Source organism: Chiloscyllium punctatum, chromosome 9 (assembly GCF_047496795.1).
Source record: "Chiloscyllium punctatum isolate Juve2018m chromosome 9, sChiPun1.3, whole genome shotgun sequence".
Taxonomy (NCBI): domain Eukaryota; kingdom Metazoa; phylum Chordata; class Chondrichthyes; order Orectolobiformes; family Hemiscylliidae; genus Chiloscyllium; species Chiloscyllium punctatum.
The window spans coordinates 43,703,962-43,728,666 of NC_092747.1; the positions used below are offsets into that span (position 1 = coordinate 43,703,962).

General features: G+C 38.6%; 1 protein-coding gene across 14 annotated transcripts in view; it reads right to left on the reverse strand.

Moving 5' to 3' along the window:
• The window catches only part of sgcg (sarcoglycan, gamma), a 692,618-nt gene that overhangs the window by 235,162 nt on the left and 432,751 nt on the right, over positions 1 to 24,705 (reverse strand). For all 14 annotated transcript variants that reach the window (XM_072577379.1, XM_072577378.1, XM_072577376.1 and 11 more), the window contains one exon: positions 5,950 to 6,051. In XM_072577379.1, the coding sequence (XP_072433480.1) occupies positions 5,950 to 6,051 (102 nt within the window). The remainder of the gene's footprint in view (positions 1 to 5,949; positions 6,052 to 24,705) is intronic.

Consider the following 24,705-nt stretch of genomic DNA (forward strand, 5'->3'; position numbering starts at 1 on the left):
TCTAAAAGACATTCCCTTTACTCTAAGGCTGTGCCCTTGGGTTCTAGTCTCTCCAACCAAAGGAAGCAACTCCCCAACATCTTCTCTGTCCAGGTCATTCAGTATTCTGTATGTTTCATTTAGGTTTCCCCACATCCTTCTAAACTCTATTGAGTATAGATCCAGAATCTTTAAACTTTCCTCGTATGTTAAGCTTTTCATTCCTGGGACCATTCTCGTGAACCTCTTTTGAACATGCCCCAAGGCCAATACATCCTTCCTAAGATAAGGGGCCCAAAACTGCAAACAATACTCCAAATGTGGTCTGGCGAGAGTCTTATAGAGCCTCAGAAGTACATCTCTGCTTTTATATTCAAGTCCTCTCAAAATAAATGCTATCATTGCATTTGCTATCCCAACTCAACTTGCAAGTTTACATTGAGAGATTCCAAAACTAGAACTCCCAAGTCACTTTGTATTTCAGACTTCTGAATTTTCTCTCCATTTAGAAAATAGTCTATGCCTCTATTTTTCCTACTGAAGTGCATGACCTCATAAAGGTCCTAGGGAGTGTTGCTGAACAAAGAGACCTTGGAGTGCAGATTCATAGCTCCTTGAAAGTGGAGTCGCAGGTAGATAGGATCGTGAAGAACGCGTTTGGTATGCTTTCTTTTATTGGTCAGAGTATTGAGTACAGGAGTTGCGAGGTCATGTTGCGGCTGTACACGACATTGGTTCAGCCACTGTTGGAATATTGCATGCAATTCTGGTCTCCTTCCTATTGGAAAGAGGTTGTGAAACTTGAGAGTGTTCTGAAAAGATTTACAAGGACATTGCCAGGGTTGGAGGATTGAGAGGGAGAGGTTGAATAGGCTAGGGCTGTTCTCCCCCTGGAGTGTCAGAGGCTGAGGGGTGATCTTATAGAGGTTCATAAAATCATGAGGGGCATGGATAGGATAAATAGACAAAGTGGGGTGGGGAAATCCAGAACCAGAGGGCATAGGTTTTGGGTGAGAGGGGAAAGATATAAAAGAGACCTAAGGGGCAACTTTTTCATGCAGATGGTGGTACGTGTATGGAATGAGCTACCAGAAGAAGTTGTGGAGGCTGGTACAATTGCAACATTTAAAAGGCATCTGGATGGCTATACAAATAGGAAGGGTTTGGAGGGATATGGGTTGGGTACTGGCAGGTGGGACTTGATTGGGTAAGGATATCTGGTTGGCATGGACAAGTTGGACCAAAGGGTCTGTTTCCATGCTGTACCTCTCTATGACTTTATGTTCCCACATTGTATTCCATCTGCCACTTCTTTGTCTACTCTCCTAACCTGTCCCAATCCTTCTGCAAGCTCCCTGCCTTCTTAATGCTACCTATCTTTGTATCATCTGCAAACAAAGCCAGAATGCCCTCAGTTCCTTCATCTAGATCATTAATATATATAGTGAAAAGTTGTGGTTCTAACACTGAGCCTTGTGGGACACCACTTGTCACCAGCTGCCACCCTGAGAAAGACCCTTTTATCCCCAGTCCCTGCTTCTGTCAGACAGCCAAGCTAGCATCTTGCCTCTTGCCCTTATCTTACTCAGTAGCCTCCTGTGTGGCACCTTGCTAAAGGCCTTCTTGAAATCCAGATAGATAACATCCATTGGCTCTCCTCGGTCTAAACTGCTTGTTACTTCTTCAAAGAATCCTAGAAGATTTGTCAGGCATGACCTCTCCTTGATGAAACCATACTGACTTTGCCCCATTTTACCATATACTTCCAAGTATTTAGAAATCTCATCCTTTACAATAGATTCCACAACTAAGGTTAGACTAATGGGTCTGTAATTTTCTTCTTTTGCCTTACTCCCTTTTTAAGCAGAGGTGTCATGTTAGTGATTTTCCAGTCCCTTGGGACCTTCCTGATTCTAACAATTCCTGAAGGATCACCACTAACACTATCATTATCTCTTCAGATATCTCCCTTCGAACTCTGGGGTGGAGTCCATCTGATCCAGGGGATTTATCCACCTGCAGGCCATTCAATTTTTCTAGCAATCAGTGGAGAGTTTCCCCTGATTTTCATTGCTTTCAATTTAGCTAAGTCTCTGCATTAACACACTCAGTCACATCTGATTTGACATCATGAGCAATCGGTCTCACCATTATTATTGGAAACTCAGCATTTTTGCCTGCATATAGACAGAGGTTGTAATGAGATAAGGGGGTCGAATCATCCCTGCACTGATCACTGTTGCAGCTCAACAAATGTTGTAAGGTTCTTTGAACAGATTTGTGATATGTCATATGTCTTCAACCAATTGTATAACTTTGGACAGATCAGAACTGTGTATTCAACATGACATTTTGTTGTCGATGTAGAAAAGTCACCTTAAAATGTTGGAAGTTAATGGTGGACATGTATATTTACTGTTAATGTTTTGGCTCCAGTGACCCTTCCTCAGAAAGGAAACATTAACTCTGAGTTCTTTTCACAGATGCTGCCAGACCTGCTGAGCTTTTCCAGCAACTTCTGTTTTTATTTTTGATTTACAGTATCCACAGTTCTTCTGGTTTTTATGTATATTGACTGATATATTTGTAACCCGCAACCTTTAATCGGCAACTTAAATCATTGATTATGCATCATGTAATTTTACGATGACCTACGGGGCTCTAACTGCAAAACAAGTATATGAAGCAAGATTTCAATTGTAAATTGCATCTCAAAGTTATAGGCCATGCAAGAATGAGGTATGATTATGCAGAGGATGCAATGAAACAGTTGCAGTTTTGTGCGGAGACTTGGCATGGCGACAGGACATAAATTATTCGGAAATGTGCATCCACAGTTTTGATGCACGTTGTCACAGGAGTTTCTAATTGAAAAAGCAAACCTTCATCCAGAACAACAGAGTTGATTTAACTTCCAGCAAGTTTTTAGGCAAGTAAAGGGTGGATGCACACAAAATATACCTGTATGCATAATTTCAGATCCAGTCTATTGGTAATTCATGAGTCACTGTTCCATATTATGAGTCGAAGCACATGGGAAGCACCAAAATAAAACCAAGAACTGCAGTTGCTGGAAATCTGAAACAAGAACAGAAATTGCTGGAGAAACTCAGCAGATGGACAGAAAGCAGAGTGAATGTTTCGGGTTCAGTGTCCCCTTGTCAGAACAGAAGCACCAACTGATTAGCAGATGGAAGTGAGGGTCTGGCTTACAGATGTTGCCTGATGTACAACAAAGTATTGGTCACTGAGAAAGTGCTCAGCGCAGAAAGGGGATTAGATCCAAGTTAACATTTGATCAGTCCCATTATTATGTCTACTTTCATAAACCATTCACCTCCTTCCTACTGAAGTTGGCACCTCAGATACCTATTTACTGTGAGATGTTGAAACGATTGTTAGCAGAATTGGGCCATTAAGTACTCACATTTCCTTTAAATACTTTCTGTCTTGGAGTATGATTTATGGCATTCATAAAATTGCAAAGGTAAATGCAGTTTCCATTTGTTACAGATTATTCTTTGTACATGGAAAATGGCTTTATTTCTAACGTGTATCTTAGACAGAGAGAGCATGTTGTGACCATTTGTCCCCGGACTCTTCCATATAATAGTGTAGAAGTGCAGTGAAACACACCAGTACTTTCCACATTGTAATTCAAAGTCTGTTACTTGCCTGCAAAACACCTATGAACTTATCTCTGACGACTCTTATAACAAATACTAGTCTCGAGTCAAGCATGTCTGCAGAGTCTGCCAGTCTATATGACTGTACCACCAGCCAAGCTCCCAGTTAAACCTGGAAAGACTGGACCCATTGGTGCAACTTTGATTTTTACCACTCAGCTCCTCCAACACTCTGCACGCCAACAGGAAGCTATGGGGTTTTAGTGTAAGGATAAACTGTAAATGACCATGGTGGTTCTTTGAAGCTAAATAATATGAACCACTATAAAGTGTTGGCTGCTTAACTCTCAATAATCTCAGGGAAATGAATAATTCAGATGACTCTTGTTGTCCACCAAAATGGCCTAAAACGCAGAAAGAAGTCATTCAGCCATCATGTCTGCACCAGCTTTCCAAATAAGTAATTCACTTAGGTCCATTCTGTCACCTTCTTCCCATATCCCTGCTACTCTTCCTTTCCCAATAGCTCTCAAATTAAGTGCTTCCATTGACCTGCCTCCACCACAGTCTCAAAGTTTGTCCCTGACCTTAATTAGTGGAAATGTTTTTTCTCATGTCACTTTTGCTTTTTTTTGCCAATTATTTTAAACCTGTGCCTTCTTGTTCCTGATCCTTTAATGTACAGGAACAGATTCTCCCTATCTCCCTGTCAATGATATGTGGATTTCACCAGGTATAAATCTGGTGCATTATATCACACATTTAGGTGAATTCATAATTTGACTTATTCTGATTTTAGTCAATGCACAGATTTTATTTCCACAATTAAATGATAAATTATTTACATAATGGTACCAGGGTAATCTTGAACTATTCTAACACTGTCCCATCCACTTCTGGCTCCTTCTTGCCAACTTTGCCAGGATTTTGAAACAAGTTTATCCACACTTATGCAATATGATTCTAAACTGGTTTTAAATCTGAGCAGAAACTGTTCAGAGAGTGTAGCATTTATTTAGTCAGGAAGAAAACAAACATGATATTAAAATTTAAGCCCTGTTTTAATGCCATTTCAAGGATCCAGAAGTCTGATTACTGTTAGCTTAATCTTTTGGAGCTTTTTCACTTGCAGAGAGCCTAGAAGTAATTTGGAATATTTTTGGAGGTGCCATGAGTTTCTCGATTTCCTCGATAGTGCTCCTACATTTTCACAGGGATAGGGTTGTTCAGAGGAGTTTGATGACCTCTTCACACAAAGAATGGAACAGGCATGAGGGCAGCAGATGAAGAGTCTCTGGGTCAGCAAGACAACAAAGAGATGGAACAGAGGCCAGCGAGACAATGAGTCTGAATCAAATCCCCTTCTAAGTTGGTGCTGGACTTCACCATGCTCTTTAACAGCATCAGGAGACTGGCTGGCATGCCTGCCAATTCACCTGGCATCTTGATATGTTTGCTTATTCAATATAGGCTGCCCCATGGATCCTTATTTGAGTCAACTGTAATAGTACTCACCTACCATATCAGCTTCTGGTAATGGGCAAACAACCTATACCTTTACCCTTCGATGAATGATGCCAAATCAATACTTACCTCTAGATACAGGCAATGGCATTATTTGGTGTTAACGGTCAGATTAAATAACAAAGATACTGCATTAATGCTGTGCTATTGTTCTTTCTTTCTCCTGGAGCTGCATTAGTCCATGAGACCACATCATTTAAAAATTTGTAATTTGACCTTCAAAGGTTTTAATTTGGTAGGTAGGTTTTGGGTAACAGAACAAAACAGATAGACGGATCATCCATGATCTAATTTAATATAGAAAAAGCTCAAGGACCTGAATTGCCTATTTCTGTTCTTATGTCTTTATATCAATTCATCGCTCTATTACTTTAATTTATAGGCAGTAGCCCACTTAATGACATTAATGAAATAGCAGGGAGAAGAATTTGATATAAGCCTGTTCAACGTTTGCACAATAAGATGATCAGTTATAATTTCCAGGCTTATAAGCCCATTATTACATTTCATGGAGCATTAGCAAGGTCACCTTCAAACTTTCTATGCTCTCCATTACCATCCCATTAGTAAACACATAATCGGTGTGCTGCTGTGTGCCAGAAATCCCAATGTGCATTCCCAATTTTGGAACTTCTGCAAAGGACGCATTAAATCATCAAATTTATTCTTATGGAAAGATAAATTGTCCTTGAGCTCTGACAATAATTGCCAGTTGGATTCACAAGTTGTTGATACGTTTAACATTTCACAGCACTTAATAATATTGAACATTAAATTCTCATACTTCACTGGAGTTCCATACAAGATTACTACTACATACCGTTCTGGAGCGAATTTCTTTGGCATACAACGGGAAAAGAAATTCTGACTCTCCTTCCAGACGAAGTCCATTTTCTGTAACTCTCAGATATCCCATTCCATCCTGCAGGAAATAAAATCAAGCACAAATCAGACTCTGGACCATGCTTCAGAGACTGATAGGGAATTTCAGAATTATATCTAAGAGGAGACATAGTAGAGGCCTTATATATTCTGATTGTAATTAAAGGCCCCAGTGGAATCATAGCTATTTAGATTACTGAACACTGGTTAGTTTTCTATACCATTATCTCCAGCATAGTGAAAATCCTGTGTGGAACCATAACACAAGAAGCAACCAACAAAAAAAAATTACTAAACGCTCTTGTCTCACATTTCAATGCCCCCTTTATCTAACCCCAAGCAAATATCAGTAAAGTTTATTCCAATCACGAGACAGGCAGGCTAAAACAAGTGACAAAGTGCACAGATACTCAATCATGCAGCATGAGCGATTTTAACAGCAGACTAACTTTTCATAGGTTACCCTTCATTGTCTGAAGCTGGCCCAAAGTTAGTGGGAAGTAAAATTCTGACAGGATCAAAAATTTCAATTTCCCATTTAACTGTTGATTCCTCACCTAGTGAGTGAACGTGAGTAAAATTGTCACTGGTATTTCAATCCCAGGCAATGGTAATACAGGACAAGTCAGATCTCAAAGTGAAACGTGGCATGATAGATTATTTTCTTTTAGTTGATGTGTTGGGCAGTCACTGAACATCTTCACATGAGACTGTCATTTTACCTTTAAGGAACAAAACATATCTACACTTATCACTTAAAAGAAGAATTAAACAAGCTATGATAGTGTGAAAGTATTGTATCAGAAACAAAGGAAAAAGCCCTTTTTCCCAAAAACGTAATTTACAGACACTCAACTCCAATGAAGTATCCCTCCAATTTTTTCTGCTTAATGTCTTACTCAATTGACAAGTTTGTTTGCATTTCCTTTCAGAGCTTCTTCACATTCATCAGATGTCATTATCTCCCTTAGTCTCAGAAATAGTAAAATACAGGCTAACCCCATTGATTTTTCTCACAGAAACTTAAGGATATTCAACATCTTTCCCAGCCTTTCTCCTTGATATGCTAATTAAAAATTATTTCAAGGTGGAAGAAGTTCATAATGTAAACAGTCTTTCTGCTGAAATTAATCTTTCCTTCCTAACTCAATTGGCTAGCAACGTTTGATTACTTTTCAGTATGTCACAAAATACAACTTTGTCAACATTTCATCAATTAACTCCCCATGTAGATTGCTAGTCATTTAAATTAAGTCACTAATTTTCTTGGGAATGGTGTTTGAACTTTGTTAAAAAAAATCTGATTTCTTAAAAAAACACAAATCAATGTCACAGAACTGAAAACTAAAGGTCCTTTTTCCTCTACTTTTGAATCCAATCTCCCAAATAATATATTGTAAACCTTCATCATACATTTCATCATCACCCTATTCAAACAAAGGTACTGTATGAGGCATTGTAATTTGCTATGACAATATCCGAAAATCACTAGTTGTATTTTACTTTGACAGCATTAAGATATTAGCATTAAACACACAAGGATTTGCATAACAATCATATTTTTACACAAGGCTATTTTGATGCCAATGTTAATTTTCTTCCATGACTGTTCTAGGCAAGATATCTGCTATCCTACTCTTTTTTTTAAAATCAGAAATCAGTTGCAGAAATCATTTTAAAATGATGGGGCTATTGTGGCATTAAGCTCTAACGAAACCAATCTCAGATTTTTATTAAGAAGTTTCATTAGAAGAATAATTACAGTCTATACAAATAAATAAATAAATAAACAGTGATGTATGATAATGTGGTCTGTTGTTAAAATCACTCCTGCTGCATGATTTAGTATTTGTACACTTTATCTCTTGGTTTAGCCTGCCTGTTTTGTGATTGAAATAAACTTTACTGATATTTGCTAGGGGTTAGACTAAGGGGGTATTGAAATGTGAATTACTTGATATGTACACTTGAAATAATGTAGAACTAATGCCAGGGCTTGGTGTCTTTTTCTTGTCTGTTTAATATTTTTGTTGATACACATTTCATTTCCTGCAAAAATAACCGATTGGTCATCTCAATTTCTTGTAACAGTGCTGCAACAATATTGAGATTGTTGGCATCAACAGCCAGTTTAAATTGCTTATGATACTTTGGTACTCCTAGGACTGTTACAGTAGTCAGCAAAGCTTTCATATTGTCAAAGACACTTGGATATTCTTTTGCCTGTTCAAATTTCTTGTCTTTCTTTGATAAGCTTGTCAAAGGGGATACTATAGCGTCGAAATTCGGAATGAAGCTTGGATAAAATGCACACATATTACAAAATTTCACTTTGGCATGGAAAAGCCCTTAGTTTTACTTTCTAAGTGTTATGTAGCCTTTCCCATGGTAATGATTCAAACATGTCATTTTTTCTTTGGCAAATGCACTTTTAACCAAATTTATGACCAAATTAGCCATTTGTAACTGATCAGCCAGTTTGTCAAGTGTTATAAATGTTCTTTCTAGGTTAGACTGAAAGCAACCAAATAAACAAGCTAAACAACACATTTGCACAACTTTTAGTAGTTTAGCCAGTTAATAATTGAAACATTGCTGATACATTTTATCTTCCAAACTGCATGACTTTACATTGATAAAGTACAGCAAGTGTTACAAAAGCTAGTATTTCTTTGGTTGTTTCACTCAATAGAACTTGCCAGTATTCCTTTAAATACTCAATTTTCATAGTACATTTTATTTTTCCCATCCCATCAATATAATCATCCCATCAGGGAATTGGAAATGAATCCATCTTTGTTATCACATTGACTTTGCGATAGTTAATACATAGTCGTTATGATCAATCTACTTTCAACATCATTACTATAGGTGAGATCCAGCTACTTGTTATGCCACATGGGATAATGCTGGAAAATCAAGTCCCACAATTTCTGGAGGCATCACAAGAGGTAAAGATTTTTAAGAAGTATGCAGAATTGCCCATTTTGCCTGTCGATCCAAGATGACAGAAAGTTTGGACCAACTTTCTGTACCTAACTATTTATTACAAATAAACAGATTCTGACTACAAACAATTATGAAACTCTAATCTACTTATAAACTCACCCTCTGCAAACATACACTCAAGCACAAATAAACATGTTATTTACGGGGGAGGGGAAGACTAGGGAAGGAGTTTAGCAGTCTCTATTCAGAGCGTTTGCTGAGATCTTCCTTTTGCTGATCAGAGCACTACTTCGTAATTTTCCTCTTCCAAGTACTTTCAGTGGTTTTCAGGAGGCACAGGGCAACTGCTTCATAATTTATAAAAGTCTCTGACATATTTCTTAAAAGTTACACCATATAGTAACTGATGAGGGTAAATAATTTGGTTAACTTCAGGTATGAGATGCCTTTAACTGCACAGCAAAAGCCGTTCCTCACCTTCCAGTGGTCTGATGGCTTCTCCCTCAAACATTCACACCCATAAGCTGTTCAACAATCTGGGAGCTAAGCACAACGTTGTTGGCAAGCAGAAGGCCTTTGACATTAATAAGTTATTGCCATGCCACAGCTACTTGTTGTGTGTCAAATCTCCATTTGTGCTCACCTTTGGCTTTAATTCACTTGCAACTAATGTTGCTGCTTAACTACTGCATACACAATCAGCTATGTAAACAAAACTTACAATGAGTGTCAGACTGTACTTGCTCTTAAAAAGTACAATCATCCTTTAACAATCTTTGGGTTTTAAAATAGTTCTCTTCTCATTTCAGTCCAATTAAAAATGCAGAAAACTAAAAAGATACAGTCTTTACATGCATTACTCTGTTCAGTAATGTTACTGTTCATCATGAACTTAATTTCTTTGTTTTATTAAGCTAATTTATTTGAGTTGAATCTGTAAGGATGCTATTTTATGGGTAATGCATTCTCTACTTAACATTATCTATAGCCAAAGATGTTTACCCTGGCATGTTTACACAAATCAATTCTTGATTATGGATGAAATTTTGTTCAATAGTTTCCTTGGAGATAGGATACTATTCTATATATATATTCTATATATATATATTCTATACTATTCTATATTATCCAATTACTAAAGGGACAACTTTTGTATTTTCAATTTCTGATTCATTTTTTAATTGTTCTGATCATTTTTCTTTCACTCCCTATTTCATTCACCTTTGCAAACACTATTCTGTTCAAACTATCCTCCTTGTCATAGTATCATTTTAACATATTAACATGACATAATTACTGATTTTTCATTCTGTCTGCAATGCTCCCTACATAAGTCTCATCAATTTTTATTTGATAAGTTCCAGTGAAAAATTGCTTTCAATGGTTCCCCAAGGATTCGACTAACACCTTATCCCAAGCAACATTCTGAGTTTTTGTCTTTGAATCTGTTCATGATTTCCTTGATTGTTGAACACTTTTCAAATACAACCCACACATTTTGATTCTGTTTTGAACAGAAACATGAGAAATATGTTGGAAACGTACTGTCTGAGATCCAATTAATTTCTCTAATTTCTATAATCAATCTCTCGCCTAAGTCCATATAGCAGTTCAAAAAGACTGAACTGTGTAGATTCATTGCTTATCTCTAGTGGAAAACAGTAACAAGAAAATTCTTTTATCCCAATCATTAGAACAGTTATGACAATGATGTCTAACCATGGTCTTTAAAGTTTGATGACAACTTTCCAATGCCCTTTGAGAATATTGATGATAAGCTCAAGATGTAAATTGTGGTACTTCCAAATTATTCATGATTTCTTTGAATATGTGTGACATAAAATTTTAAACTGAGCTGATTTTATTTCTTTGGGTAATTCAAATCTTATAATAAATTTGACAAACTTCTGCACTTCTGTTTCTGTCGAACTTTTCTCAAATGTACTGCTTCAGGAAACTCTGTTGAATCATCAGATCTTGTTAAAAACACAAATTTCCAATCTTGGATTTAGGTAGGAGTTTACACAATCTATTAAGACTTTTAAATGATTCTTTGTAAACTGGTATTGGAAGTAAAAGGCACAAGTTTAATTTATTGTTAGGGTTTCTCCACTTTTTGACATGTCTAACAAAACTTACCATGCTGTTATAAAATTCTGCCCAATAAAGCTGTTTTTGTATTTTAGCCCTTGTCTTCCTAATAGCTAAATAACCTGCTATCGGAATTTCCTATGTAACTCATAGATGTATAAGTGACACTCAAAATACTGCCCATTCTTCATTGGCTTGTATTTGAGATTTTCTACATTTCCTATTTGCACTTGACTTGCAAGTAATAATACTCAGATATTGATTTTGATTCAATTTCTGAGTAGGCTGTTTGATATAGCTCTCTCAAATCAGGATCTGTCCGTTACATTTCTATTAAAGATGATGGGCTAAACACATCAGCCTATTTTCACTTTTCCTTCATCCTTTTTGTTTAATTTTTTAAAAAATGTGTCAGATAACAGAAATTCCAAATCATGCCCTTTTTCATAGATTTCATTTCTTCCTATCTAATTCCATCAGCTTGAGGTCTAGTCATAACAGTCAGGAAACAATCCACGATGTTCCTTCTGTAACAGAAAGTTGCTCTATTGGTTGCTTCATTACCTTCATAAAGGCTCATATTTTTGAACCAGCTAGATCATTTCTCAAGATAAAATTATTTCCTTCTAATGGGCTTTATTACACTATTCAAACTGAATTTACTAAGTCAGTTTTAAACCAGTGCTATATTATGGGAGTAGTTTGTAATAACCATCTTTCTCTACAATTAATACATTATCTTTGATTAATAACATTTGGAAGCTAACTTTTATATTTAGCTGACTTCTACCAGGGATTCTCAATATCTTTACTGGCTGCAGAGAAGAATAAGAAAATATCTCTCCATTTGAAATAAAGTATTCAGTTTTCTAATTGTCTTCATGAAGAAAACATTTTCTTGCCTGTCCTGAGTCATCTCTCCCTTCCTAGTAGTTCAGAGGGAACGTGCTAAACTGGTACAAGTTTTTATGTGCATTTTATTTCATGATGCAGGCATTTCAATGGACTCCTTAGGTTTTCCAACTATTGCAATATCTCTCCTATTTCATTTCCAGCAATTAACTTTTGTATTTCCAGACTTTTATCCTTGATGAAGGGATCAATGACTGAGATGGGGAGTGGGGAGTGGGGGGGGGCATATGTTTAAGGTAAGGGGCAGAAGGATTCATGAAATTGTGAGGAAAAGCTTTTACACACCCAGAATGTGTTGGGAATCTAGAACTGTTAAGGTGGTGGAGGCAGAAACCCTGACACCATTTAGGAAGTATTTAGTTGTACATTTGTGATGCCAAGGCATATAAGGTTATGGCCTAAGTGCTGGAAAATTAGAATTGTTAGTGATTGTTTTTCACTGACGCTGACACAATGGGCTACAGGGACTTTTTCTATGACTCTTATAACAGTGAAATCATATTAATGTCTTTACATCACTTCTAGGTGTTCTTGTGTTTCTCCTTTATCATTTTGGCATCTTTCTGTTTGCTCTCTGAAATTAATCTCTTATCCATCCTCAGATTTTCTATTCCTTCAATTTCCTTGTGACTGACATCTGATCATTTCCCCATATGTAACCATCTGTATGAGATTTCATCAGCATCTGCCAGAATTAATGCATCTTAGATCTTTAATGCATCTTAGAGCTTAACCAACTAAATCTTCAGAGTTGCCAGATTACTATTTTGGAATTATCCCTAAGCATGATTTCCCTTATATTTTCAATATATTTTTTTAAGATCAGTGATCAAATGGACCATTCCCACAGTATTTGTTTTTCTCTTACAAATCCTACAAATGTCTGATTTGATTTTTTTCTTAAAAGTCTTAAATGTTAATTGATAAGTTTCAGAGACAAGCTCATAGAGTACTGTCCTTGTCACCATTTTGTAGTCTGCAGATTATTCTTCTGACAAACTAGTGTACACATTCACAACTTGACTTATGAAAACATCTTTTGGCCATCTCATCTTCCAGGTACTTTTTCAAATGATGTGAAGTAACTTTCAATTTCTTGTCTGTCTATTTAGTCCCTAACCATAGATTGCTCGATAGATCAAATCCCTTGCTGAGGGAATATAGTTTTTAACCACAAACTAAACTGACTTCTGTAGAAAGATTGCAAATTTCTTCTGAACTTAACTTACATGTTGTCCTTGACAATCTGTTTCTCCAAAGTCGTGTACTGTCTTGGAAATGAAGTTTGAACTTACTTTAAAAAATGAATTCTACCCTCTCAAAAATATTCACCAAATGAAAACTAAAATCCATTTTTCTTCCACTTTTAAATCCAATTTCCTAAATAGTAAAAATATATTATATACACCTATATCACACTTGGCACTATAAAACATGAGTATTTTTGGAAAATTGAGAGAAACATTACAAACTACAAGCAGAAGTAAAATATTCAGCCCTTTGAGTTTGCTCTGTTACTTGATATCATGGTTGATCCTCTATCTCAAAGCCATATTCCTGCTTTCTCTCCATACACCTTGAATCCTTTAATATCTAAAAAATTATCAATGTTTTTCTTGCGTATACTCAGTGACCCAGCCTCCAGAACCTGGTGCAATGAAATCCACAAGTTGACCACCCTCTAACTGAAGAAATAAGACATGCTGTCAAAGCTTTTTGTCTTGCACAGATCAGGAGAGGCACATGAATGCTCAATGTCAAAGACAGCAATAATTTACACTACGTTGCTGAATAGTTGGTGAATTGACTCTGATTGGTCAAAGTCTTGCCATGGAGACTTTAATACTGACCCCCATGCTTTCATTTAATTCAAAAAAAGACATAAGGCCTCAACAGATTCATTTTTCCTGAAAGGCTTCGAGTCTTATGTAATGATTCTAACTAGAAGAAGTCAGCCACATTACAGGCCTGACAGATAAGTTTAAATTTTTTGAAAATATTGCCCAAGTTTTCTCAAGACAACATCTATATGGTATGAGAAAGCAAGGCTAATTGGTTGGCAATTGGACTCTGATTGGGTAGAGAGGTTGCCATGGAGATGCAATAATCATGTTCTGTGTTACCAAATGACTGATTTTAAATGTGTTGTTAGTAAAGGACCTCTGTAACGCTTGACAGAGTGATTGATTCAACTTGAGGAAAATGGCAAGTATTTATCTTTAAACTCCTTTTATAATATTTTGATGCTGAAAGTTCTATTTGCACAATGAGGTCACTAAGTGTTTCTTTGTGTGCTAATTTTTTTATTTGTCTGGCAGATTTATAAAATGGATGACCTGAACTTTTAGCAGGCATGCTGCACATCTGTAAATTTAGCTCGGCTTTACTAGAACTCTTTTGGATTTCTTTCCAAATCGTAAAGCACTCAGCTATCTTTTAGCAGAAATAACTTTGACATAAATTGAATTTTTCTTACAGGTCAGGATGACCTTATGGCTCAACAACTGCATAGTTGCAAGTAAATTAAGACGTTCTTCTTTATGCATGGGATAAAATCAGTATCTCACTATGACCAACCCCATCAAGTTTTAAACAGACTAAATTAACATTTATTAGAAATTGAATTTCAAGTCCACTCAGCTAGTTGCAAACTGTTAGACGGATCTCAACAGAATAGAAAGTTTAGAAATTATATCGTTAATGTATCATTGGTGTTTTAATCCATGGCATACATCAGAAATTGATGAATAAATTGTGGTCAATTCATCCTGTTTTAGTAAAATCACGGGCTGAATTTTCCCAGCCCCTGAATGACATGGGAAATTATGACTCAGTTGTGGAAATACGTTTAGATCAGAAAATTGAAGATTCTCAAAATCAGGAAGAAACATTCCATTTTCCACCTAAGGGCTAAACAGGGAGACCAGACTGACACTAGTGAGCTGAGAGAGGCCAATTTCCACTCAGTTATTTCTCATTATCATCCAACCTCACCTCATTTATACGCAGTTTGCTATTCTCACATGTGACAGAGAGAAACAAGATGGTGAAAATTTGGTCATGAAAGTCAGCTTACTTAAGAATACAGTTATTGACTTTAATGCTGAAAATTGCAGCAGACTAACAGCTTTCACTATATTTCAATGTAAGCAAGAGGAACAGGACATATACAGGCCATTGGATCCTGCTGACACCATTGCCTCACATCTGACAATATCCTTATTCTTCTCCTGGCCTTTGTGTCCAAAGGTGTTGGCATGAATGAGGTAGTCACTGATGTTTGGGGCAGGGAGATGTACAGCACACAGGGAGTCAATGCATTAGGATGACCAGGGATTAGGGAGCCCACAGATCTGTGACCTGTAAAGTGCAGGGGTTTGTGTGTGGTGTTTGTTTTCCTTCTAAAGGGCCTACATCAGTGGGCCTTGCAGCTCCCTTACTCATAGGTCATGACACTTGCCCCATCAACTCTGGGTAAAGTCACAGTTGTGTTCTTTCTGACTGTGGAGTTTGGATTTCCTGCATGATAGAAAGTGACAGCCAATGGTTTCCAGCTGCTGTCTCTAAATATCGGTGAGGTCTCAAACATTCAGATCCCCTTCCTGTACATCATATAGCCTTCACACCTCTTCAGGTCCCCATTCAACCCATTGACATGAGCTTTCACCTGCCAACCTATCCCCTTGGCACTTGGGATGACCATGACCGGTGTGGTTTTACGCTGCTTTCCGTTGGAACCAGGGTGCCCCTGACAGTCTGACATGACTCTTTTCTTGCTGGCTTAGGGCAAGAATGAATAACAATTGTCAGCGGGTGAGCAACAGTGTCTGCGAGGAGGGACACGGTAAAGCATGGATTGGAAAGGGGTCACCAGACACCGGCCTCATGTGGCTATTTGGAAATCTAGATGTTAATCACATTTCTAATGAATAAAAATGAATAATAGACACCATTATCAAGCAAGTGATTCAATATCTCAGACTCACAGAATGTTTAAGGCACATGAGGACACCATTCAGTCCATCATGCCTGTAACAATTCTATTATCCAATGGAAATCTCCTGCCTAACCCACATATCCCTGCACACCATTTGTATTTAAATAATTATCCAATGCCCTTACAAATGTCTTAATTAAACCTGCCTCCACCAAATTTCCAAACAGCACATTCCATACTATAACAACTCACTGCGTGAAAAACTTTTCTCACTCATCACCCCTCCTTATTTTGCACATCACTTTAAACCTGTGCCCGCTCACATTTTTTTCTATTATGAGTTTTCCCTAAGTACTCTGTCTAGTTTATTTAGCAATTTGAAAACCACTTTCACATCTCCTCTCAGCCTTCGTCATTTCAAGGACAACTGTCTCAGTATTCACATTTATGTCATATGGGTATGTGCTTTTTCAACTTTTGGTTTATTTGTTGGTAAAATATTTGTTGCTGGTGAACAGAAATGTGGAAGTCACTTTTTTTTACTGTCACTGTGAATACTTCTAGGAGAAAGTGAGGACTGCAGATGCTGGAGATCAGAGCTGAAAAATGTGTTGCTGGAAAAGCGCAGATTCCTGAAGAAGGGCTTATGCCTGAAACGTCGATTCTCCTGCTCCTTGGATGTTGCCTGACCTGCTGCGCTTTTCTAGCAACACATTTTTCAACTGTGAACACCTCGCCTCCTTGAAGTTGTAGATGTTTGTAAATTAAATATAAAAAATCAAAAATATTTATATATATTGTGTGAGTGCATGCATGGCAGGATCAACTTAAATTCTTGTATGTGGCTCATCAGGGAGCCATGGTTATGATCTCAATCTGACAATTGTACCTCATTGAATCAGAAACAGGACATTCTTTTTCTTCCACAGTCTAAAGATTTTTTTTTACAGGCATATTCTATTAACATTCACTTGGTTTTTAATGTCTCACTGGTTATTTAACAAAGCTGACAGTATGTTGGCCTAACACAGTGTGTTTTGCTCTCTGTTTAAAACTGCAAGATCAGATCCTCGCCTAGCAGGAGTCATATCAATCCTTCTTTGGATATATTCTTTATCCATAATGTTCTTTCAAAATGTAGAAGTTGTGCTGCAATTAATTTCAAGTCAAAATAAACCCTGTTGCAACGGGCATCTAGTCAGTAGCTCAACGTAAGTTAAAGGTTAATTGCATAGTAGGCATGTAGTGATAAGCTCACTTAATAGTACTTCTTGCTTGAGCATGATCGGGAATGGACTGTGGATAATATTACATTCCTGTAATTAATCCTTGCACAATAATCCTGAAGCATTTAGATTTTTGGATATTAGGCAATTGGTTCTGGTTCAAAGTCAGTTTGACCTCTATTAATATTGTTTGTTGCTGAATTGAAAGGCAAACTCACAGTTCTTGCTAGCTATCTCATTGTACATAGTAAAAAATACTTATAATGCTTGGAGAGAAGTTGTTCAATTTCTACAAGGCATAATTAAATTTTAACATAGTGGTTACAGCTGTGCAGTGCTCATTTGATTTTTAAAAATGGTTTGAAATATTTTGGCTTTGTATTTGACCAACATATCAGAATTAAAAAGTATGGTAAAAGGCACCTTAGCTCAAGAACAGGGAAGAGGACAGTTGTCAAATAAATGATTGTTTAGAGTCATAGAGTCATAGAGATGTACAGCATGGAAACAGACCCTTCGGTCCAACTCGTCCATGTCGACTAGATTTCCTAAATTAATCTCGCCCCATTTGCCAGTACTTGGCCCAAATCCCTCAAAATCATTCCTATTCATATACCCATCCAGATGCCTTTTAAATGTTGTAATTGTATCCACCTCCACCATTTCCTCTGGCAGCTGTCACAAAGCTAGTCCCTTTGTTTCTAAAAGCTGTTCCGTGGCTCAAGCAGACTCTATCCTTGATTTTTTTTCAGAGGGGCAATAAATCGGGCTGGGCTCTGATCAGTCTGGTTTGGCACAGTGATGAAAAAGATTTTGAGAGCCTTTTGTTTATATGTAAACAGATGAGATTTCAGGCCAAAATGGTTATGTTTTAGAAGTGACCTGTATAATGAAAGGGGAATGGCCAGCTCTTCAGCTGAGCTGAGCTGAGCTGTCTTTAGTTCAGTTCTGAACTGGAAAGTTCAACAGGGAGCTGTGTGGAAACTCTCTCTCTTTTCTGCCCTTCAACTTCAACCTGTCAGCATGTGCTCCATTTCTACTGGGTTTTAAAGAGAGTTTGCTTATTGGGATTGTTGTATATATTCGGAACAGCATAATTAAGTTTAGCTGGATAGGCTGAGTTCTGCTGGGGTTCTTTATTCTGTTCTTTGTGGTTCAGTGTATAACTTTGTGAATAAATATTTTGTCTGCTTTAAAATCTCGAAGTCAACCCAACTACCTTACTTCGGGTAATTTTCACTGTCCACTAACTGAAACAAATTGCAAAGTTATGATCTGGGGCTGCATACTTAAGAATATGTTGAGTGGTCTGGCCTCATCCATACACAGCTCATTCCATACACGCAGCACCCTGTGCCTGAAAAAGTTACCCCTTCAGTCCCTTTTAAATCTTTCCCCTCTCACCTTAAACTTATGCCGTCTAATTTTGGTTTGTCCCACCCTGGAGAAAATACTTTGTCTATTTACCCTATCCATAAATCTCTATAAAGTCACCCCTCACCTCTGACACTCCAGGGAAAACAGCTACAGCCTATTTAGCCTCTCCCTGTGGCTCAAACCCTCCAACCCTGGCAATATCTTTGTCAATCTTTTCTTGAACCCTTTCAAGTTTCACAACAGCCTTCCTATAGTGGCAGACCAGAATTGCATGCAGTAAACCAATTGCCTATCCAATGTCCTGAACTGCATAACATGATCTCCCAACTCCTATACTCAGTGCACTGACCAATAAAGGTGAGCATACCAAATACCATCTTCATTATCCTGTCTACCTGTGATTCCACTTTCAAGGAACTGCACTCCAGGATCACTTTGTTCAGCAACACTCTCCAGGACCTTACCATTAAGTGTATAAGTCCTGCTGAGATTTGCTTTTCGAAAATGGAGTAACTCTCATTTATCTGAATTAAACTCCATCTGCCAGTTCTTGGCACACTGGTCCATCTGATACACTATGGTAACCTTCTTCACTGTCCACTACACCTCAAATTTTGGTGTTATTTGCAAAATTACTAACCATACCTCTTATGTTCACACCGAAATCGTTTATGCAAATGATGAAAAGCGTTTGAACATATGAATTAGGAGTAGAAATAGGTCGTTCAGCCCTTCAAGCCATTTAGTAAGATCATAGCTGGTCTTTTTGTGTTTCAAATTCCATATTTCCATCCATTCTAGATAATAAAACTCCTTCTCTATGGCTGCCTTAAAAAATTCAATGACGCCTCTTCCACTCTTTGTTCAGTGAGGTCCAAAGTTGCACAACCATCAGGTAAAAATATTCTCCTCATTTCTTTCCTAAAAGAGGAACCCTCATTTTAAAACAGAGCTGTCTAGTTCTGGACTTATCCGTATTAGGACACATTCGTTCCAAGTCCATCTTGTCAGGAGCATTCAGTATTTTGTGCACTTTAATTATGGCCTCCATTACTCTTCAGAATTCAAGTAGAAGTAAGCCCAGCTTCTCCAACCAATCCTCACAACAGAACCCATGCATTCCTGGTTTCAATTTCGTAATTTTGTTCTGAACTGCCTCCAATAATGAGGTTTGTGCCAGAACTGCTTGTTCAGGTGGTTGCATGGGCAGTGGGGGCAATACTGCTAGAACGAAATGGGGAGACAAAGCAAAGGGTGGAGAAAGCAGAGGCATGTGCAGAGATGGGGAGAAGAGTAGTAATGAAGGCAACCTCAAGGTGAATGGTGTTCAGTCAAACAGCACTGGGGGGGGCATCGGTTGGTTGTAGTGACAGGACTCAGAGGGCAGGAAGGGCAGCTGAAAACCAAGTTTTGGGTGGCACGGTGGCACAGTGGTTAGCACTGCTGCCTCACAGCGCCAGAGACCTGGGTTCAATTCCCGCCTCAGGCGACTGACTGTGTGGAGTTTGTACATTCTCCCTGTGTCTGCGTGGGTTTCCTCCAGGTGCTCCGGTTTCCTCCCACAGTCCAAAGATGTGCAGGTCAGGTGAATTGGCCATGCTAAATTGCCCATAGTGTTAGGTAAGGGGTAGATGTAGGGGTATGGGTGGGTTGCGCTTCGGCGGGGCGGTGTGGACTTGTTGGGCCGAAGGGCCTGTTTCCACACTGTAAGTAATCTAATCTAGAAGTTCAATTGGGAGTGGGAGTATATGCATAGAAATGGACTGTCAGTGATAGTGAGTGGTTCAAGGGGATATGGAGGAACTAGTGTGGGGTGAGTTAGGGAAAGTGTGCACTTGTTGGCCAGATAGAGCACAGTACTGATAGAATCTATTTTGAACTGCATTCTCCACGATCACATGCTGCACAAAGTAAGTGTATTTTAATGAGGGAAAGGATAGGATCCACATCTATTGGACTCTAGGAATTTGAAGGGCCAGTAACATGAACTGTAGGTTTGTAAAATCCAAATACATTTGACTGGCAATAATTTCTTCACTGATTTACAATGCACATGGGGTGAAAATACTAAAGGTACAAGTGCTGGTCTAAGACAAGGCCAGTGCCGTCAAGAAATGGCCGAAGACACTGGATATGAAAAGGCTGTGGGCCCTGACAAAATTCTGGCAAAAGTTTTGAAGACTTGTCTCCAACAGTTGCTGCTTCCCCAGCTTGCAAGCAGCATTTGCTTAACAATAATCACATCCAGTTTAGATTCTGCAAGGGCCACTCAGCTCCTGCAGTATTTGTTCAAACATGGATGAAGATACTAAATTCTATTGGTGAGGCGAGAGTGATCCCTCTTGACACCAAAGCCCCAGTTGACCAAGTATGGCAACGAGAAACCATAGCAATCTGGAGTAAAGAGGACTCAGGGGAGGCAAAACCGTCACTGGTTAGAATCACATGGCACAAAGGAAAGTGCTGTGGTTGTCGAAGGTCAGTCATCTCAGTCTCAGGACATCTCTGTAGGAGTTCATCAGAGTAATGTCCTAGGCCTAACCATCTCCAGCTGCTTCATCAATGATTATCTCCCCCAGAATATCAGAAGTGGGGGTGTTCAATGGTGCTTGCACAATATTTGTGACTCCTCAAATACTGAGGCAGTCTATGTCCAAATGCAGCAAGATCTGGACAATATCCAAATGTGGGCTGAAAAGTGGTACGTAACAGTCACGTCACACAAATGCCGAGTAATGACCATCTCCATCAACACAGAATCTAAGCATGCCCCTTGACATTCAATAGAGTTATTATCACAGTATCAATCACAGCATCAACATCCTGAAGTTTTCCATAGACCAGAAACTGAACTGGGCGAAAGTGGGTACTGCAGATGCTGGAGATTAGAGTGAACATTCAAGTGGTGCTGGGAAAGCACAGCAGATCAGGCAGCATCTGAGGAGCAGGAAAGTCGGCATTTTGGGCAAAAGCCCTTCATTGGGAATTCCTGATGAACAGCTTTTGCCCAAAACGTCGATTTTGCTGCTCCTCGGATGCTGCCTGACCTGCTGTGCTTTTCCAGCACTACTCTAATCTAGAAACTCAACTGGACTGGCCTTATACATACTGTAGCTGCAAGAGCAGGTCAGAGACAAGGAATCCTGCAGTGAATAACTCACTTCCTGATTTCCCAAAGCCATCTATAAGGTTTAAGTCAGGAGTGTGATAGAATAGTCCCCTTGAATGACTAAAGCTCCAGCAACATTCAAGAAGCTTGAAATCATCCAGGACAAAGCAACCTGCTTAATTGGCACCACAATCACACACATCTACTCCCTCCACCACTGAAGCTCAGTATCAGCAGTGCGCACTATCTGCAAGAAGGACTGCAGAATTCACCACAGCTCCTAAGGACGTATCATTCAAACCGACAATCACTTCCACCTAGAAGGACAAGGGCAGCACATGAATGGGAAAACTGATGCCTGCCAGTTCACCTCAAAGTCACTCAATATCCTAACATGGAAATATATTGCTTTTCCTTCATTGTCACTGGGTCAAAATCCTGGAACTTCCTCCCTAAAGGCATTGTGGGTCCGAGTATAGCACACGGACTGCAGTGTGGTTGAAAAAGGCAGCTCACCACCACCTTCTCAAGGGCAACTAGAGACAGGCAATAAATGCCAGCTAAGCACCCATATTCCATAAATGAATTTTTAAAAATTACAGTCAGTACTTACAGCTCAGATCAAGCATTGTTACCATAGCAGGTAAGCTCTGTGAAGCACGGTTATAGCAAGGGAAATTAAGGGTCACAAAATCAATTTAAACAGAGCTAAGGATAATGCAAAGCCAGAATTAAAGCAACAGACAAGCAGGTAGGGAACCTAAGCAACCCTGGTCTAACGGAATAAAAAAGTACACAACAGTATTGCCTGCTTAATCTCTTTTGCCTTGGTAAGATAAGTACAATCCATTGGCAGGGTGAAAATTAAGGTTTTTTATTTACACAAGCATAGGTGAAGAAAGCATAATATTGGGGCTGAAGAGTTTTCGTTGTAAATAAGTGGGGTTAACTTGTACATTGTAATTTATGGTGAACTGAAAATAATACAGAATATATATAATGTATTGGTGGCACTTGGGCAACTGATACATCATTTGAAGGATACCTCAGTAGCAAAATGGTTCAGAACTGCTGCAAATAGGCCACATTTTAAATATCAACTTGTCTGTCTTTCTAATACTTTACAGACCTGCAAGTAGTGTGATGTCTTTTGCTGTTATTTCAGTTTTAAATCCTTTCCATTCACTTGGAAGCAAACATCGATTCGCTTCCATGTTTTTAAACATTATCCAAATTATCCAAACATTATTCAAACCTCTAAACGTAAATCTTGATGGCTTTGAAATGCAGTGAAATGTGCTAATAGCACAGGTGATTTTGACTGTTAACTATCAAAGGTTTATGAAGTATAGATTGTACATAAGCTCGCTGAGCTGGAAGATTTGTACTGAGATATTCCATCGCCATGCTAAGTAACATCATCAGTGAGCCTCCGCTGAAACGCTGGTGCTCTGTCCCACTTTCTATTTATGTGTCTTGGTCTGTTACGGTGGGTGATATCATTTCCAGTTCTTTTTCTCAGAGGTTGGTAAATGAGGTCCAAATTGATGTGTTTATTGATGGAGTTGCGGCTTGAATGCCAGGCCTCTAGGAATTCCTGTGTGTGTCTTTGTTTAGCCTGTTCCAGGATGGGTGTATTGTTGCAGTCGAACTGGTGTCCCTCGTTGGTCTGTGTGTAAGGATACTAGTGATAGTTGGTCGTGTCTTTTGATGGCTAGTTGGTGCTTGTGTATCCTGGTGGCTAGCTTTCTGCCAGCCTGTCTGATCTAATGTTTGTTACAGTCCTTGCAGGGTATTTTGTATATGTTTGTTCTGCTGGTTATTGGTACAGGGTCCTTTAGATTCATCAGTAGCTGTTTTAGTGTGTTGATAGGTTTGTGCGCTACCATGACGCCAATGGGCCGGAGTAGTCTGGTCGTCATCTCCAAGATGTCTTTAATGTATAGTAGTGTGGCTAGAATCTCTGGGCGTGTTGTGCCTTACATAACAAACCTAAACAAGAAGACACATTACACCCAGAGATTCTAGCCACACAATCATATATTAAAGATATCTTGGAGATGACGACCAGACTATTCCGGCCCCTAGGCATCATGGTAGCCCACAAACCTATCAACACACAGAAACAATTCTTGATGAATCTAAACTATCCTGTACGAACAACCAGTTGAACGAACATTATATACAAAATACCCAGCAAGGACTACAACAAACATTACACCAGACAGACTGGCAGGAAACTGACCACCAGGATACACGAGCACGACTAGCCACCAAAAGACACGACCCACTATCACTAGCATCCTTACACACAAATGACTGGGACATTACAGCCATCCTGGGACAGGCTAAACAAAGACACGCAAGGGAATTCCTCGAGGCCTGGCATTCAAACCAGAACTCAATCAACAAACACATTGAGTTGGACCCCATTTACCAATCTCTCAGAAAAAGAACCAGAAGTGATATCACCCACCGCAACAGACCAAGACACATAAATAGAAAGTGGGACAATTCATCAACAGTTCAACGGAAGCTCACTGATGATGTTACCTAGCATCATGACTAAACATCTGAGAACAAACCTTCCAGCCCAGCCAGCAAACTTACAACCTCAACCTCAACCTGAGTTACAAATCTTCTCAAAAATTGTTTATGAAGTATCTTCTGTAAACTTAGCTGCCCTCAGGAATTTGCCAACATCTTCCACTTATTCCAATTGGTTATGGTGATAAGGATGAGACCTACTTGTAGTTCTGAACATTTTACTTTTGAGATGTCCTTGCCAAAATTCCAAAGTCCCCGTATAACATGTATATTTTCTGTATAATATTTAGATACCATAGATCACAGAGTACAAGTTTGACTTGGCCTATTTATGATCTAAGCAGTGATATTCACCAATCGAATCATCACAGACCTAGTTTCCATAACGATTGGAGATAAACAAGATTGTGTTATTGTATCAACCGTCTTCTCACCTTCGTCACTGTAATACTGCGCCACACCCCCATCTAAGTATCCATAGGTACACTGACACTCCCTTCAATCCATCAAAATCTACTAACTTTAGTCATTGAGTTCCAGTATGTA